The 16,514-nt window shown below is 42.9% G+C and overlaps 1 protein-coding gene across 1 annotated transcript; it reads left to right on the top strand.

Annotated features, from left to right (window-relative positions):
* Positions 1-2,698: 2,698 nt before the first annotated feature.
* On the top strand, positions 2,699-11,092 carry dll1 (delta like canonical Notch ligand 1). The gene is made up of 12 exons (XM_023332354.1): positions 2,699-3,220; positions 3,338-3,640; positions 4,225-4,285; positions 4,605-4,862; positions 6,601-6,661; positions 7,295-7,425; positions 7,541-7,710; positions 7,797-8,013; positions 8,112-8,285; positions 8,363-9,092; positions 9,178-9,433; positions 9,538-11,092. The coding sequence occupies exons 1-12, from the start codon at positions 3,167-3,169 to the stop codon at positions 9,541-9,543; spliced, it is 2,421 nt and encodes an 806-aa protein (XP_023188122.1). The 5' UTR covers positions 2,699-3,166; the 3' UTR covers positions 9,544-11,092.
* Positions 11,093-16,514: the final 5,422 nt, after the last annotated feature.

Raw genomic sequence — 16,514 nt, 5'->3', positions numbered from 1 at the left:
TAAGACCAAAGAAGATACAAAATGATATGACTGTGACGTAGTGCAGTGGTAGTTTTACCCCTTTTTCCTTCTCCTCCACTTAGTAAATGTGATATAAAAGCTTGGTGCACAATTCTGTGTTCTTTAGTTTGTTTGTGAAAACACAAAACTAATAAAACTGCTTTAAAGAAATTACAAAATATACCGTTATGTGTAAATGTCGGTATTTTAAGGGGAAAAATGAAACTAATTCATATAAATAACATCACCATAAAACAATAAAATCAGGCAAAAAAAATAAAAATAAATTTCTTTCAGTATAAAGCTGCAGGTCTGGGGGATTAGGGTGATTTCTGGTGATTTTTTGATTATAACAAACTTCACATTTTGGTCAAAGTGGGGAGAGAATCTCGAAATTTTACTCAGGTAGGAGTAGAAATACTTAATAATAAAATTACTTAGGTAAAAGTAAAAGTAGAAATAGTCATAAAAGTCAATTTTTTTGAAAGTTTTACTTAAATAAATGTAAAACACTAAATGTGAGTGGTCGTTAGTAAACTCTAACCTGTGCATGTGACACAGGCTGAGGCTGCACAATGTTCCTTTTCATTGTACTCACTGTCCCAGACATGGAGGAGGCAGCATCATGCTGTGGGAACACTCTGTTGCTCTTTCCTATAAACCTTGAAAGGCATCAGCCCTGTATGTGTTGACATGGCTGAAAGCCGGCCATATGTTAGCTGTAGATTGTGAATTAGCTCCTTTTTTGTGGACCAAAACACTGATGCTATGCAGCGCAGCTTCTACTGGAGATGTTAATTAAGGCCCCTCCTTCTTCCTTCCTCCTTTTCCTCCACCTCCTCACCAACCTGCGTGCATGTTGATAGACACAAGAAGTGGCATATAGCGCTCTGATGCAGCGCGCCTGTTCCGCTGCTGCTGTGCCAACACAGTAATAAATAAATAATTGAGAAAGGAGGCCGTCTCTCCGGTCTCTGCTGCAAAGCTTTACGCCTGAGGTGATTGACAAGTGTGGCACCAAACACCAATTAACTGTTCTGGCCAATCAGCAACTCTCTTTAAAGCCTTTCATTTACTTTTTGTGAACATAGCCCGCGTATTCACAGCTAGCATATCTTAGCTGTAACCGATGGCTGAAATGAGAAAGCCTTAAGATATTTTACAAATGTGACACAGCAGAAGAAGAGTAGCATGCTGAGGGATTTACTTAAAGTTTGATCAAAGAACCATTAGCATCTAAAGCTGCTTTAGGGCCAGAGGCCAGCTCATGATAACTTCATGGCAACAAGTGCGCATTCTTCCCCGCATTTTTCTGCGGATAAAAAAAAACAACAACACACACATATGCAAATGAGCCTGTGAGTTCATGTGAGCTGATGTCATCCGGCTGTGAGACAAACAGGCCTGCGGGTCACTTTTTTAGCAGCAGACTGTAAAAACCAGCTCATTCTCGCGTCTCTAGATGATAAAATATTTATTTATATGTATAAACACACGTTCAGATTACCGTTTATAAAACTGGCCGTGCTTTTCGCGTCTGTGTGTGTGTGTGTGTGTGTGTCTCTGGTGTTGTATTATTGTGAGAGAGCAGGTGCTGCCGGCCCAATTAACATACAGCTGAAAGCACAAAGAGAAAAAAGTTTACTCCCTCTGTGAGTCCCCTCCTCCTCATCCTCCCTCCGCCCTCTCCTCACAAAGTCCCTTAATGACAGCCACGCGAGTGACACACCACCGTGTACTTTTTTTTTTTTTTTTTTTTTTTGCTGCCTATACCAAAGAGCGTGTAAGGAAAATACAGACATGAAGAAAAATTAACGTTTGAGGTGCGCTGATCTGTGATCCTTGTGCGTAATTTGGGGGATATTTGCGCACCGACGTGATGTTTTTGTTTGGAGAACGCGAAATTGATGTTTACTGGCCTTACGCGACTCAAGATAAACACAAATGCACAGTAAACATTTATAGAAAGCTGTGATTTAACTAGTAGATACGCTCTTTTAAAGATGTTTTCACAGATACTTAGGGAACTATTTATTAATTAACCAAAATAGTTCATCTGCCAGCAAAAATATAATAAATTTAACCATTATGGACGCACATTTTAGTTTTGTTAGCCTGCACGGAGCAGATCTACGCGTCAATAAATTACTTCAACAGGAACAGATTGACTGGTTTTGGGTGGGAACGTTAAAAAAAAACGGGGTAACACCATAGGAATGCGATGGAGCAGATGGTCGTTAGCGGCTGGCTTGCGCGGCCAGCCAGCCAGCATCAGGCCAGCCAAGACTTCACCATAGTCAGCTCAGATATGAGAACCCACCGTCTAACTGGCTGCTGCCGCCGCTGCGCAAATAAGAAATCTCCCGGTAGAGTTGAGGATTTCGTGTGGAGGTAAAAGAATTTGTCGGAATGTAAATAGGCTCCGCGCTGTGGAGGAGGGAGCCATCAGGGGAAGCGAGGGGTTGTTGTACATTTAACAGCTCAGTAGCCATTTGGTCTGTCCCCTTGAGAGAAAAAGAGAGAGAGGGGGGCTCCTGTTTTTTTTTGGAGGGGGGACTCCTACCCTCCTCCTCCTCCTGTTTCTTTGTAATGGCCCCGGGGCGGACTTGTGGTGGTGGTGGAAGGAGGGGAAGAAGAGAGGCAGAGGGCCTCATTTGCATCTTATTACCCTTCGCTTGCTGGCCCTGTATAAAACCCTGCGCAGGGCAGAAAACCTATCAGACTTACTCACTGATACATGTCATCAAAGGAGAGGAGCGGAGGTTGTTTTCTGTGTTTAGGATGAAAACATCCTGAAAACAAAGAAATAAACTGGAACAAATGAAGAAGATCATCTTTTCTACAACCTAGTTGGAATTAACTCCGATATTTCCGCTCTGGATTTCTCTAAGGGGGACTATTCCGCTGGATCTTACTTGAATCTGTGAAAGTCCGATTCGTTTTGAGAAACGAAACGGGGGGGAAAAATCCGACACTTTTGAGGGAGTGAGCAGATGGACAGGTGACTGACGCGCTCCAGGAAAAGTGTCTCCTAATTTTCAGCCTTGTGCGTAAAAGCGTCGCCTTGACCGTGAGCGCAGCTTTGAAAACTTTCTCCATGAGTGTTTGAGTGGTGAGACTCGGACCCGCGGAGCTTTCACTGCTTGTTGAGGAGGCTGTCAACACAATGGGACGCCTGCGTCTGCTCCTCATGGTCAGTCTGTCCTCACTCACCTGCCAGGTACGTCCCAACACCCAGGGCTTCTAAAATCTCATTCTAATTTCCTCACTCTTGAGATTCTTATCTCAGATCGATCCCATATGAGTGTTTCCCCCCCCCCCCCCCCTTGTGTTGTAGGTTTTGTGCTCAGGCGTGTTCGAGCTCAAACTGCAGGAGTTTCTCAACAAGAAGGGAATAGCTGGGAACACCAACTGTTGCCCGGGAGGCGCCGCGCATCCGCAGGGCCACCAGCAGTGCGAGTGCAAGACTTTCTTTCGGGTCTGCCTGAAGCACTACCAGGCCAGCGTCTCTCCGGAGCCTCCCTGCACCTACGGCGGCGCGGTGACTCCCGTGCTCGGCTCCAACTCCTTCCAGGTGCCGGAGACCAACGCGGACAGCTTCACCAACCCGATCCGCTTTTCCTTCGGCTTCACGTGGCCGGTGAGTAACCGGAGATGACAGTTGTTGTCCCCCACATCACTTATCGTCACGTTTTATGTTACTGGCGTTGGAATTGGACTTTTGTGATGGATTTTATGAAGGGGGGGGGGGGGGGGGGGGGGGGGGCTAACAGATGCTCCCAGACTCAACACTTGTGAGGGTCTTTGTCAGCAGCGTGTGAGAGGGGCTATTGTAGTAACTCTGCGCTCTTTGGTGGGATAAAACAGGGAGGGGATGCGGGTGAGAAAGAGGGAGAGAGGGGCGGTGTCGCCAAAAAGATTTCCCCCTCCGATCAGCCGTGGTGGGAAATCTAACATCCTCTGAGTTGGCACATCATTTGCAGCGCAGCGTGAAATTCCACCTCATTTTGGGTTTCACAGCGGTGAGTGCGATAGTAGCAGGGGTGTGAAAAAAAGAAGAAGCAGGTAGCCTGGCCTTATTAGGCCTCTAATCAGTATTAGAATTAGACTGTGAAGTTTATGAGGGCTCCTAATGGCCCTCTGTGGCTCTGGAGGCTAAAGGTAAGGGGGAGGTTTATCTGCAAGCAGAGCAGCTGTTGACTCTGTCTGTCTGTCTTTCCTCAGGGGACGTTTTCACTGATCATTGAAGCTCTGCACACGGATTCCCTGGACGACCTGACAACAGGTGGGTGACAGGATAGGGGTGTGTGTGTGAAGGGGTGGTCTTGTTGGTGTGCAGAGGCATGTTTTCCCACTCAGGTGTCATCAGGATACACTCATGCTTTTTACATTTCAACATTTCACCTAAAATAAGGTCATTTGTGTGTCATTTTGACTCTTATTTTGGGTTTTATTTTAAAGTCGCCCTTTGCTCTCTTAGCATCTTCCCATCATTTATTGCTCTGGAGTTACAGTCAGTGACAGTAGAAATTGTTCTATTGCATCTTAACCTTCAGAGTGACAACAAATGACCTTGTTCGAACTGTGATTCACTTCTTCTGCAGACAACCCAGAGCGGCTGATCAGCAGGTTCACCACGCAGCGGCACCTGACCGTAGGAGAGGAATGGTCCAAGGACATGCAGACGGCCAGCAGGACGGAGCTGCGCTTCTCCTACCGCTTCCTGTGCGATGAGCACTACTACGGCGACGGCTGCTCCGTCTTCTGCCGGCCCCGGGACGATGCCTTTGGACACTTTACCTGCGGAGAGCGAGGGGAAATCATATGCAACTCTGGCTGGAAGGGCCAGTACTGCACTGAACGTGAGTGGGTTTGCTCATTGATCGAACTCTTTCATTACGCCGGTGCAGGGAAGCTAAATGAAAGAGCAGTAAGGAGGGATAAAAAGTGAAGGGAGGCTTTTCCAACTTAGTGGTGAAGCAGTGGCTAATATTTGGATCTCATGCAGAGGATGCTGATGTGTGCATCAAGCTCACAGTGTCTTGTAGTCTGTATATTATTGACTAACACAACAATAGCACATACGTCAGATGCAGAGGTGAGTAGAGTTCCCAAAAAGTTGTACTTAAGTAAGAGTAGCACTATTTCAACATGTTTTCACTCCAGTAAAAGTAAAAAGCAGCCAAAAAATTACTCAAAAAAGTATTTGGTAAAAGTCTATTCAAGTACAGAGTAACTGATCAATGTTTTAATATTTAAAAAATACATCATCAGACGGATCAAAATATAAGTTATGTGTACATTTTGTTAAGGACCAGAATGAAACCTGCTCATATAACAAAATCACAAATTTTAAAAATCAATTTCTTTAGAAAACTTTAACAAAAACTCCAAGTGTTTGTATTTACTAAGTGTTTGGTTAAAACATGCTTGTTTTTCATTTGTTGTATAAAAGATCCGGAGATTTTACTGAAGTAAGAGCAGAGATACTTAATAATACTGAATTAAAAGCATAGCAAAAATACTTATAAAAGTACATTTTTTCCAAAAACCTACAGAGGTAAATGTAAGTAGTTACCACCAAACTCTGATTAGTTGCTACCTAATCGCTTCCATTTTAAAGGAATTGTCTTTCAATCATCATCAAGATTTTGGGGTTTTTCTTTTTCCTGCACAGTTTGAACAACAGTGTTTTCAATCTGAAATTTATTTCTCCAGCAGTCGTTTGCCTCTCTTTATTCTCTGAGACTTTTTCCAGCTCATAATGGAGGGCCCGTGTGCAACAGGCGTCAGTCAGTTATCCCATTGCACCAGAGGCCTCGGTTCTAATGAGCCGCGGTGGCTCCTCAGTAATTCACACGCCGCGTGCCTTCCATTAGACCGCTGGGGCCTCCTCGCCCCCAAACCTCCTCCCCGATTGGCCAAGTGGGGGTCCTATATTGTTGCGGCTGGGGCCGGTGATTGGCCGAGCCGGGTCGTGTATTGTTGTGGAGGGGGCAGCTGCTCAGTGAGAGGAGACAATGGAGCAGCTGTCTGGTGGTTAGCTCCTCACAGACCAGCTGGCCCTGGGGGGAAAAGGTGGAGGGGGATGAGGAGAGAGGGAAAGAAGGGGAGAGGAGGAGGAAGAGGAGATAAGGAGTAGGGGAGGGGATGGAGGATGGAGGATGAAGGAAATAAAAAGGAGGAGGACAGAGGCAAGGGGTGAGAAAAGGAGACTTCTGACCCACAGTCAAGGGGAGAAAGGGGGCTTTGTGTGGGGGGCTTTTTGTTGTGGAGCTAGCCTGTTAAAAGAGGGGCTTCTTGGCTGGTTCTCCTTCTTTGAGACCCAAACTGTGATAGCTTCCAGCTTGGCTGAAAGGTAGTATTTCATCAAAACACCTAAAACCTAAGGGTGGTCACACATGGCCCGATGACAATGATTCCCTTCAACATGCTAAAACGTGAACCAGAGAGACTGAAAGAGGAGTCAGATGAGTAAACACACAATTCAGAAGGCAGACAAGCAAGAAGCAATGTAAATGTTGCTGTTTTTTTTCAGGGTTGCCGTTTGAAAATCTTGTTTTTCATGTTTTGGCTGATCTGTTTGTTTTCTTTTTACAGCTATTTGTCTTCCCGGATGTGATGAAGAACATGGATTCTGTGACAAACCAGGAGAATGCAAGTAAGTTCAAAACAAGCTGCTTTTATGCGTCTCTAAACCAGGGCTGGACAGTAAATCAATAACAATATATACTGCGATAGACTCATGATCAACTTTAAATAGATAATACATCTAATAGAATATTCACTGAACTCCAGAACTGCACAGCATTCTGGGAGACGTAGGCAGATTAAAGGCTTTAGCCACTCAGCCTCTCAAAGTTACCAAAGCAATTTCTCTTTGGGATCAATAAAGTATTTTTGAATTGAATTGGTGGCTTCAACTAATTCACTCACTCTTTGGTTACCTAGCAACAACTTGCTGAGGAACGTTTGGTTACCTAGCAACAACCCGTTGAGTAACTTGCCCAGCAGCAGTTTAAGGTTTCGCCACTGTGCCTCATAACTACTTAAAAATAAAAAAACTACAGCCTGGAGTAAAAGCTGTGAATAAAAGAGTAAATGCCATATCACTAGTCTGGTAGCATTTCAAATATTTAAAGCAATGAAATGATCAATAATTACCGATATCGACTGATATGAAATGCTTATATCATAATACGTTTATCAGCCATCTTGTCCAGCCCTTCTCTAACCTAAGCTACCTGACCTCCGTCTCCTTTAGTTTGATATTAACCGGTTGGTGTGTTCCCAGGTGTCGCGTGGGATTCAGTGGGCGTTACTGTGATGACTGCATCCGTTACCCAGGTTGCCTCCACGGCACCTGCCAACAACCCTGGCAGTGCAACTGTCAGGAGGGGTGGGGTGGGCTCTTCTGCAACCAGGGTGAGTTTGTAGACAAGTTCACTAAAATGCTGCGTTGCTCTTTGAATTCCTTCTGTCCTTGCTTGTTTTGTATTTAATCTGTTTGGCTCATAAGTGCAACTGTTTGTATTTTCAGACCTGAATTACTGTACACACCATAAGCCTTGTCTTAACGGAGCCACCTGCACCAACACGGGTCAGGGCAGCTACACATGCTCCTGCCCTCCTGGACACACCGGTGCTAACTGTGAGATCCAAGTCAATGAATGCTCAGGAAATCCCTGTCGAAATGGAGGCAGCTGCATTGTGAGTACCACTTTAAAGACATGAGAATGTTTTTGGGTACAGCAACGGCCTTAAGCTTGTGCCTAACCAAGAATTGTTGTCCACAGGACAATGACAATGGCTATAAGTGCACATGTCCACCTGGTTTTTATGGAAACAACTGTGAGCTAAGCGCCAATACGTGTGCAGACGGGCCGTGTTTCAACGGTGGACGTTGTGTGGACAACCCTGAAGGTGGCTACTTCTGTCAGTGCCTAATGGGGTATGCTGGGTTCACTTGTGAGAAGAAAATTGACCATTGCTCCTCCAATCCCTGTCTAAGTGGTAGGTTGTGTTTTATCAGTATACCCTACTCCACATTTACTTCTGAATCAAGTGGTGGGGAACTGGGAGACTAATCTTAATGATGCTTCACTTTACAGGGGCAGAATGTGTGGACCTGGTTAACTCTTACCTGTGTGAGTGTCCAGAGGGCTTTTCAGGGCCCAACTGTGAGGTTAGCAGCGGCATTTCTGCATTGTGCCAGTCCTTTCCTTGTCAGAATGGTGGAACTTGCCAGGACACAGTGGATGGCTACACATGCAATTGCCCACCAGGTATGACCGTTTTTAATCTACTTTCTTGCTAAATATTGTTTGGATCCATTTTTGAGACTCTGAACTTCTCCTTGCAGGATATACGGGCAAAAACTGCAGCTCTCCGATCTCTCGCTGCATTCACAACCCGTGTCATAATGGAGCCACTTGCCATGAACGTGGTGGTCGCTATGTGTGTGCCTGCGTGCCGGGTTATGGTGGGAATAACTGCCAGTTCCTCCTACCAGAGGTTCCCAAGGGTTCCCAGCCGGTTGTTGATGGACCAGATCGGCGATATTCATCTTCAGAAAGTGGGAATACTGACACTGAGGAGGATGACGACAGCGGATTCCCGTGGACGGCTGTCTGTGCCGGCGTTTTCCTCGTTCTTGTGATCCTGATCAGTTGCTCTGTGTTGGTGGTCTATGTTCGCGTCAAACTACAAACCCGACACAGTCACCATAGCGAAAGTGTTCACAGTGATAGCCAGGAGACCATGAATAACCTCACAACCAATAACTGTCTTCGAAGTGACAAAGAGCATGGTGGTATGATGACGACATCAATTAAAAACACCAATAAGAAAGCAGATTATCATTCGGACCTTGCTGGGTCAATTGGGGGTCTGAGTGGAATCAGCAGCCTCAATGGATCTGAGAAAAATGGCTTTAAGCCTCGTTACCCAAGTGTGGAGTACAACCTGGTCCATGAACTCCGGCAAGAAGATCTGTCACCATGTACAGAAGAGGAATGCAAACAGACAGAGCCCAAATGTGAGCCCCTGGATGAGCCTAGCAGAGGGGAAGGATTCAGGAAAAGACAGAACAGGTACTCAAGAATCACCCTAAACACATTACAACCCCACGTAGAATGAAGAACAGTATTTCTAATCTCTTTGTTGTTCATCCTACAGTGATGTTTCGGAAAAGAAAGCATTGGCAGAGTCACCAGGATGCAGCGAAGCAAAAGATCAGCCATCCTCTGATTTAAACTGTCATACAGCGAGGGATCCTCAGTACCAGTCAACCTACGACCTCAAATTCCAGCCAACCAGTGAGGCTGTGTACCCTACTCCCAGTGACAGCCGGTACCCCTGTTCCAGCGATACCAAATACCAGTCTGTTTACGTCATATCAGACCAGAAAGATGAATGTATCATTGCTACAGAGGTGAGAACACAGTCTGTTTTATCTGTTTGAGCTACCACACCAGAAAAATAACCTTCCATCTGTACTGGTGCCCCAGGACTAACTTTGTTTTCTTTGTTTTCCAGGTATAATTACGGTACAAGGCTTCCTGTTAGTCCACACACACCAACCCTGAGCAGTAGAGCTCAGCTTGTTTCTGGGAGGTTTTACTCCTGCTGTTTGCTGCTGTTCCCTGGGATTTCCTAGAGGACTTTGAGCCAAGGTGATGATGTGCCAGTGCAGACGCATCACCTGCTTGGCCTTGACTGAGGACTACAGTGATACTACGGGTCAATTTACAATATCCTTGGCCTTCGATGGACGCAGGTCTTTTGGTGACTCTATGCTATGGATGAAGCGCCAGAACAAGGTGCCAGCACTTGTACAGACATTGTACAGACACAAGGCTGTCTCAGACAGTCAAAAACTGCTGGAGAACTGATGAAGAACTTGCTTGACGTCTCCTTGCAGCACTGGAAGATTTACAGCTCATCAGTGGATGAACTGTTCTCTCCTGATAAGCAGCGGAGCATTGACTTGGATATTGACCGATGATATTGTACGGTGATGTACCGACTGAATGAACAATGTAGTACCTTTAGTGTACTGAAAGCCTTTAAAGTACTGCTGTAGTACTGTTACGTGCTGTGGTTTTACATTGCTGTGTAAAATCTGTCCTGGATTTCCGGTAGTTTATGTTCTGCACAGTGCTGCAGAGTAGAGTGTGGAGCTGTTGCAACAGTAGGAGTCCCTGTAATTTTAGGCTGACCATTTTTAGAAATTTATTCAAGGCATCACAAGCAGAACTTTCCATATCAGATTATCTAACTTGTAGGACAGCCGAACACCTTCAACTCTACAGCACTGGCAGATGTAGCTGAGCTGGTTCTCAGCAGGAAACAGAGAACTGAAAACTCCAGTAGTGACTGCAGATCGATCCACCATGGATACTGTTGGGCCATACTGGCCTCTGAGCCCTGAAACGTCTGATAGAAAGGGCAATGCTTGGGGTAAGGGATATAAATCAGACCAATACATGCATCATATTTAATTATCAAATCATCTGTTCAACTTAAACCTGACTGTTTGGCTTCTTTTTTTCCTGACTTCGTAATGATGTTTTTCCAAGAGAACAAGGCCGCGATATAAAGTCTTAACTGCCAAGACCTCATTGCACTATAGAGGTGTGTGTGCATATGTGTGTGTGCAAGTGTGTGTGTACAGAAGAAGTAAATGGCCGCTTTTGGTGTCGATGTATGCACTGTCCTCTCCCGCCCCAGTCTTCCACTATCAGCCAATTCAAGGACACCATGACTCCTCCTGCCGCTGGTTAGAATCTTTTGTTTTGTTTTTTAAAATTTATTTGTTATCTAAAGAAAGATGTATGCGTTTAATTTAATTATGTAATTATTTTTGCTTCTTTTTGTTGTGTTGTTTTTGTTAATCTTGTTATAATTTAAGTTGTGCTGTTTTTATTTGGCAGATGATGTATGTATGTAAGTATGTATGTATGCATGTCTTAGGCACTTGAGACCACTGTGACTGTGTTGTATTTAAGAGAAAAGTCGTATGTACAGAGCCTGTCATTTTTATAACTGGAAAATGCGATATTTTTCCAAAATAAAAGAGAAATGAAATCTACTCTGGTGCTGGAAAATATTTTCATGCTAAGGCATTGGATTAACTCGGAAAACGACAACGAAAGCACAAGCACGTTAAAAAGTTGTCGAACAAATTTAGGCAGAGAATCACAAAGTGATTGTGTAAGTAGTGTTTGCATGGTGTGTGTGTGGGGGGGGGGTGCCTGTGTGTGTGTGTATCTGTCTGACACAGCAGAAGACTGTCTCCTTGTGGAACCACTAAATGAGACAAAGACACACCCCATAATCATAGACCGCTTAGCAAGCCTCCTCTGAGGCCAAAGTCATTTCTCTGTGCGGATCCGAATGTTAGTCCAAATGTGTGTGTTTCATTTCCTTAATGTGTTTGTGACTGGATCTCTTTTTGTCTATGAGCCTCTTTATTTGCGTACAAGTTCATGTGTGTGATCTTGTTTAAGAAGAGGGGTATTTATAGCTGGAGATAGAAACCACCAGTCTGGATTTAGTCCCAGTTGCCCCTGCCTGACTACACTCTGTATATAAATGTGTGTGTAAGTGTGTGTGTGTCCCATTTAGCGACCACTGAGAGAGTAGAGGCAGCCATCAAAGAAACTCATATGGTTTGAATTCTTTTATAAACACACACCAGATAGGCTTTAAAACTGGATGACGGATGATCAGAACTTTTAAAAAAAGATGAACGGGATTAAGTGTTGACATTCGTCACATTAACACAGAGACACAGAGGTCATAATGATCTGATCTCAAAATAAGAAATAGAAGAAATTAAGGGCAACTCTTTAACATCGCTTTGCATTATTTTTGCCAGCAACATAAAAAATAAGTCAACCTTGTGTTGCTCGCAAATATTTTTACATTTTTATGCACTGTACATACTGATGTGACATGTAGTTTACATTTATTCTTTCCTCATTTCATGTCCTAAAAGTCTTCTTTTATATTACAGTTTGTGTCTCACACTTTTAAATGTGAATGCAGAAGGCCTGATAAGACTCAGAGTCATATAATTTCTCATTGTTTTCAAACTGAATCAGTGTAAATCACATTAAAATTAACAAAAGCTTCAAAGTTCTGGCTCATTTTTGAAGTGGGGTTTCAAGCAACTAATATTTTATCTTCTCTAGATAACTTTAAGAACCTGGATGATGTAGCTAACTGCAAGTCTGTAGGGTCCAAAGACCAAAGACCGAACCTACCAACCCCCCAAAAAATATTTTTTAAAACAATTATAAACAGACACTTCAATAAGTACAGCTGGCTAATTTGAGATTGGACCACATTTTGCCTTCACCATGCCTTAAATCCTCATGTTATAGACTCAACAAGGTGCTGAGAAGGTGACAAATTATGCAAAGGTCACATTTTGCAGGTTTTATACTTTCATTTGGTTCTGCTTCTAAAACCAACCAAAGTATTTTTTTTTAAAAAGAAAAAAACATAAAACCATTGTTGGCCATTAAGTCAATTTCTTTGGTGTGCGAGCAATTAGTTGTTTCAAAAGTCTCCTCATTATTAAGTCACATTTAACAGGCAACTCCAGCAGAGCTCAGCTCTCCACCTAGAAATCCAAGCTGAGCTCCAGCACGTTTGGTCAGACGGTATTACCGCTGTATTCGCTCTACAATGGCTACGGGAAAAGACAAGTGTTTGGTTGGACCCACCAGAAACCACTTGTTGCATTCTTGTTGGTTGTGTATGAGGCTCCACTTCTGCTTTTCAAAGATGTACAGTTGTATAATTGTGCATCTGTTTGCAGGCATTTTCACAAGGCAGTGTAAACATGAAGTCAGTGGGTGTGGCCAACTGCAGCTTATTTGGATTTAAAGTGACAAGAGATCATAAAAGAGCTCATTATGAGGAGCTCAAAATAGGCAGAACTGAGCAGATTGATTTTGTGCAAAAAAAAAAATTAATGAAATTAATGTTTTGTACAGCTCATAGACCCATACTAACTTGTTCTAGGATGCATAATAGGTCACCATTAAATACATGTTCTCAGAGATGACCTGAGATATTTTTCCAGTGTTGACTGGTACCTTGGTATGGCCATAATTTACTCTTCTTCTGACTGAAGGGCCATATGTTGAGCTTATGTTGATCCTGGAAACTATGGGTGTAGCTGAGGGATGGAAATGAGAAAATCTAACTATGACTCCAATAAATTGTTCAGGGTTCATTGGAGTTACCGTAGTTCATGGTGTCAGCTCAAGAAGACCAAACATTTACATGTTATTATTTACATAATAATAATATCATGGTATCATGTGAAATTCTTTCACAGCAAAGAATTTATTCAATAGTGTACACACTTATGCATGTAAGTTATTTCAGGTCTTTAATTCCTATTCTCCCCCCTAACAGCTTTGTTTGTTTTGTAGCTAAATTCTACTGAACTAGTGTCACAAGTTATATGGAAAAAGTTTGGAAATGTCTCCCATCAAGTCTCAAAAAGCCGTAATTTTGACGGGGGTTTGCAGCTTTTTCAGCGCCTCCTTAACCGAACCGTCCATGCAGCCCATCAGGCTCTGGAGACCAGAACGTTGAACCAGTGACCTGCACACCGGCTGCAGACACGGTGACGGTTACCCTTCTAAAGACTGCCACTGTGGCTGCTCAGAAAGTATTTGCTTGTATTACATGAGCAGCAGGCAGTTGTTAGCACATACCATGCTAAGCTTTTTAACTTAACTTTTTTTCAGTGCCACAATAGCTTTTCGCTGAGTTGGAAAATCACAGGAGACAGGCTTAAAGCTGGCCCTTTGTTGTTGTCAGGCTGTCCTCCGGCCCCCGAAACAGTCGCAAACACTCGTGTCCTCCCTCACGGCATCTATCTGGTGTCAGTAGTCAGACAAAGCCCTGGTCACTGGCTGCCATATGCTGCCCTGCTGCACATAAAGAGCAGCACTCTTTGAACTTCTGGGGTGAAATCGAAACTTCTTCATGGTCAAATATATAGAGAAGTACTCATTCACTCAACAGAGCTTGCTTCTAATTTTCATCTGCTGCTAATATTTAGCAAGAGCTGAGCTTTTCCCAATGTCCAGGCTGTGGCTTTATTTAAATTGTAGGACATGGAACAAAAACAAAACTAAAACATGGGTAATACTTCAAATAAATCAGACAAGTTTAAAAGTTTTAATATATATTTTGTGTGATGATCTGATCTCTCCTCTTGCACTTTTCATTGTGGTGAAGTGTAGGCAGGACCGTGGCTAATCCAGAGAACAGCCTGTTTAAGTGTGTCACTGCTATAATCTGATTAATTTGTCCATTCATGCACCCCTCTCCACTCCTCTCTTGTTGCAGATCTTTTAGAAAATCTAAGTGTGTGTATATGTGTGTGTGTTTGCTGGTGCAATCTGAAATCCCATGTGTAAAAATCCACGTTAATGCCTGCTGGTGTGTTTGACAGGTAACCAGACAAAAGGACAGTCACTGGCCAAGTGGGAACTTCTTTCCTCCTCCCTTGTTACACTCCCAAACAATCTCTTTGTGTCTCTCCCTCACACACATACACACACACACACACACACATACAAAATACCATGATGAAAGTTTTGTTGAAACTGGATTATGGTTCTGTAATGACAGAAGAAGATTTCTGTGTCTCATACTGTCAAGCAGCATCTGTAGTGACCATGAACCCCAGTTAAATCTGACCTTTCACACACATTTAACTGATTGCTTCTAGCGTTTAGAAAACACATTCTTGCAGGATTCTTAGTCAAAACAACCTGTAATCCCAAGTGACCAGCATCTGTGAGATATTGGTATTAAAAGAAGTCGAAATGCATTTCAAAATACAATTTCCAGTTGATTTCTGGGCGCCGATTTTCTTAATTTTGGCGGATCGTTATTGGCCGATACTTACATGTGAAGCCGATCTCATCCCCTAATCTTATCTTTGTCAGCAAAGGTTTAAAATCAGTCTCTGTCCTCGTCTGCTCTGCAGTGAGAGGTTTGACTGAGATTTTATACTGTATTTTATTTTATTCTGGAGTAACCTCACAACATTGGAAGCTCAAAACACTGTCCTGAGCCATATGCAACGAAATTTCGTTCTGTATACACCCTGTGCATGCAAAATGACAATAAAGTCAGTCTAAGTCTAAGTCTAAGACTGACAGACCGACCCACCAGGTCAGGTCTGAACATTTACAGTTAACAATATTCACCCCATTGTTGCCAACTCAGTGACTTTCTTTCTATATTTAGCAACATTTCAGACAAAAAAATTCATATCACTCAAAATCAAAATTGGCAGGTCAGGCTTTTTAAAGATTGGTAACCAGGTATCTGCAAGAAAAATGCAATCGGTGCAACCCTACACACATATTCATGACATTCTTTGATTAAATTAATTTCTCTTAAGCGTTACTCCAATGGCTAAAAATGTAATTTTTACCAGGTGAGTTTTTCTCCCCTGAGAATGTGGACCAGTACCGGTACTGGACTGATTCTGAGCTTTCAAATGATTTTCACATAAGTTATAACTTAGTTGATTTGAAAATAATGTTTGTTTTAGCCACAAAATGATTTTGCTCAGTAGCAAACAAAATATCCCCAACTACAGCATCGGTGTAGCAGCCATGTAGCCTGACGTAGAAACATTTTGCTAAACAATGTTAAACATTGAGAAGTTTTAATTATTATCAAACGTTATCAAACATCATTGAAGCCAAAATACCTCAGAAATATACAGCAGGAGAATCAATTCATTTAAAGTTTAAACTCAGTCTCACACAAACACAAAGACCCTAGCAAGATCTTTGTGTTTGGACCTGGAACTGGACAGTTCCAGGTCGCTATCAAGCTAATTTTCTATTAGCAGCTTCACAAATCTTTTACGTTACATTACCAAGGCAGATTAAAACAAACCTTTTTCTTGGCTTTTTTCTATTCTTCCTCTTTCTTTTCTCCTTCCCTGAAGGATAAGTTGTTTCTTGAGACATTGATTTGCTAACTTAACTTCTGACTGGAGCTTTGGATGTTTGGATGCTCTGACAGCAGCTCATGTTACTGGCGAAGCATGCGGTACCTACCGCGACCACCAGGGGGCCCCAAGAGCAATTTTCTTTTTCTTTTTATCAGTAAAATAATAATTTCTACATACATTATCAAATATATATTATTGTAAAAACAAATCACTTCATAGTGAAATTGTGTGTTTTTGACATTATAATGACATAGAAATTATTACAAAAAAATAAATAAATAAATCAGCTCCACTGAGGGGGCCCCTTACTGGCCCTGGGATCCTAAGCGGCTGCTTAGTTTGCTTATGCCTTGGGCCGGCCCTGCAAGACAGCTGCGACGTAACGTAGGACTCAGCGCTCAATGACGCATCTACGTATTAATATCTATGGTTCCGCCACTACAATTTAGCTGACCTTGATATTTCCTGTGTTTTATTTTGGTCATTATTGTTTTACTCAGTGTTG

This window comes from Xiphophorus maculatus, chromosome 4, assembly GCF_002775205.1.
Source record: "Xiphophorus maculatus strain JP 163 A chromosome 4, X_maculatus-5.0-male, whole genome shotgun sequence".
NCBI classification, from domain to species: domain Eukaryota; kingdom Metazoa; phylum Chordata; class Actinopteri; order Cyprinodontiformes; family Poeciliidae; genus Xiphophorus; species Xiphophorus maculatus.
The sequence above is the reverse complement of the archived record's forward strand: the minus strand, read 5'-3'. Positions and strand labels throughout refer to the sequence as shown.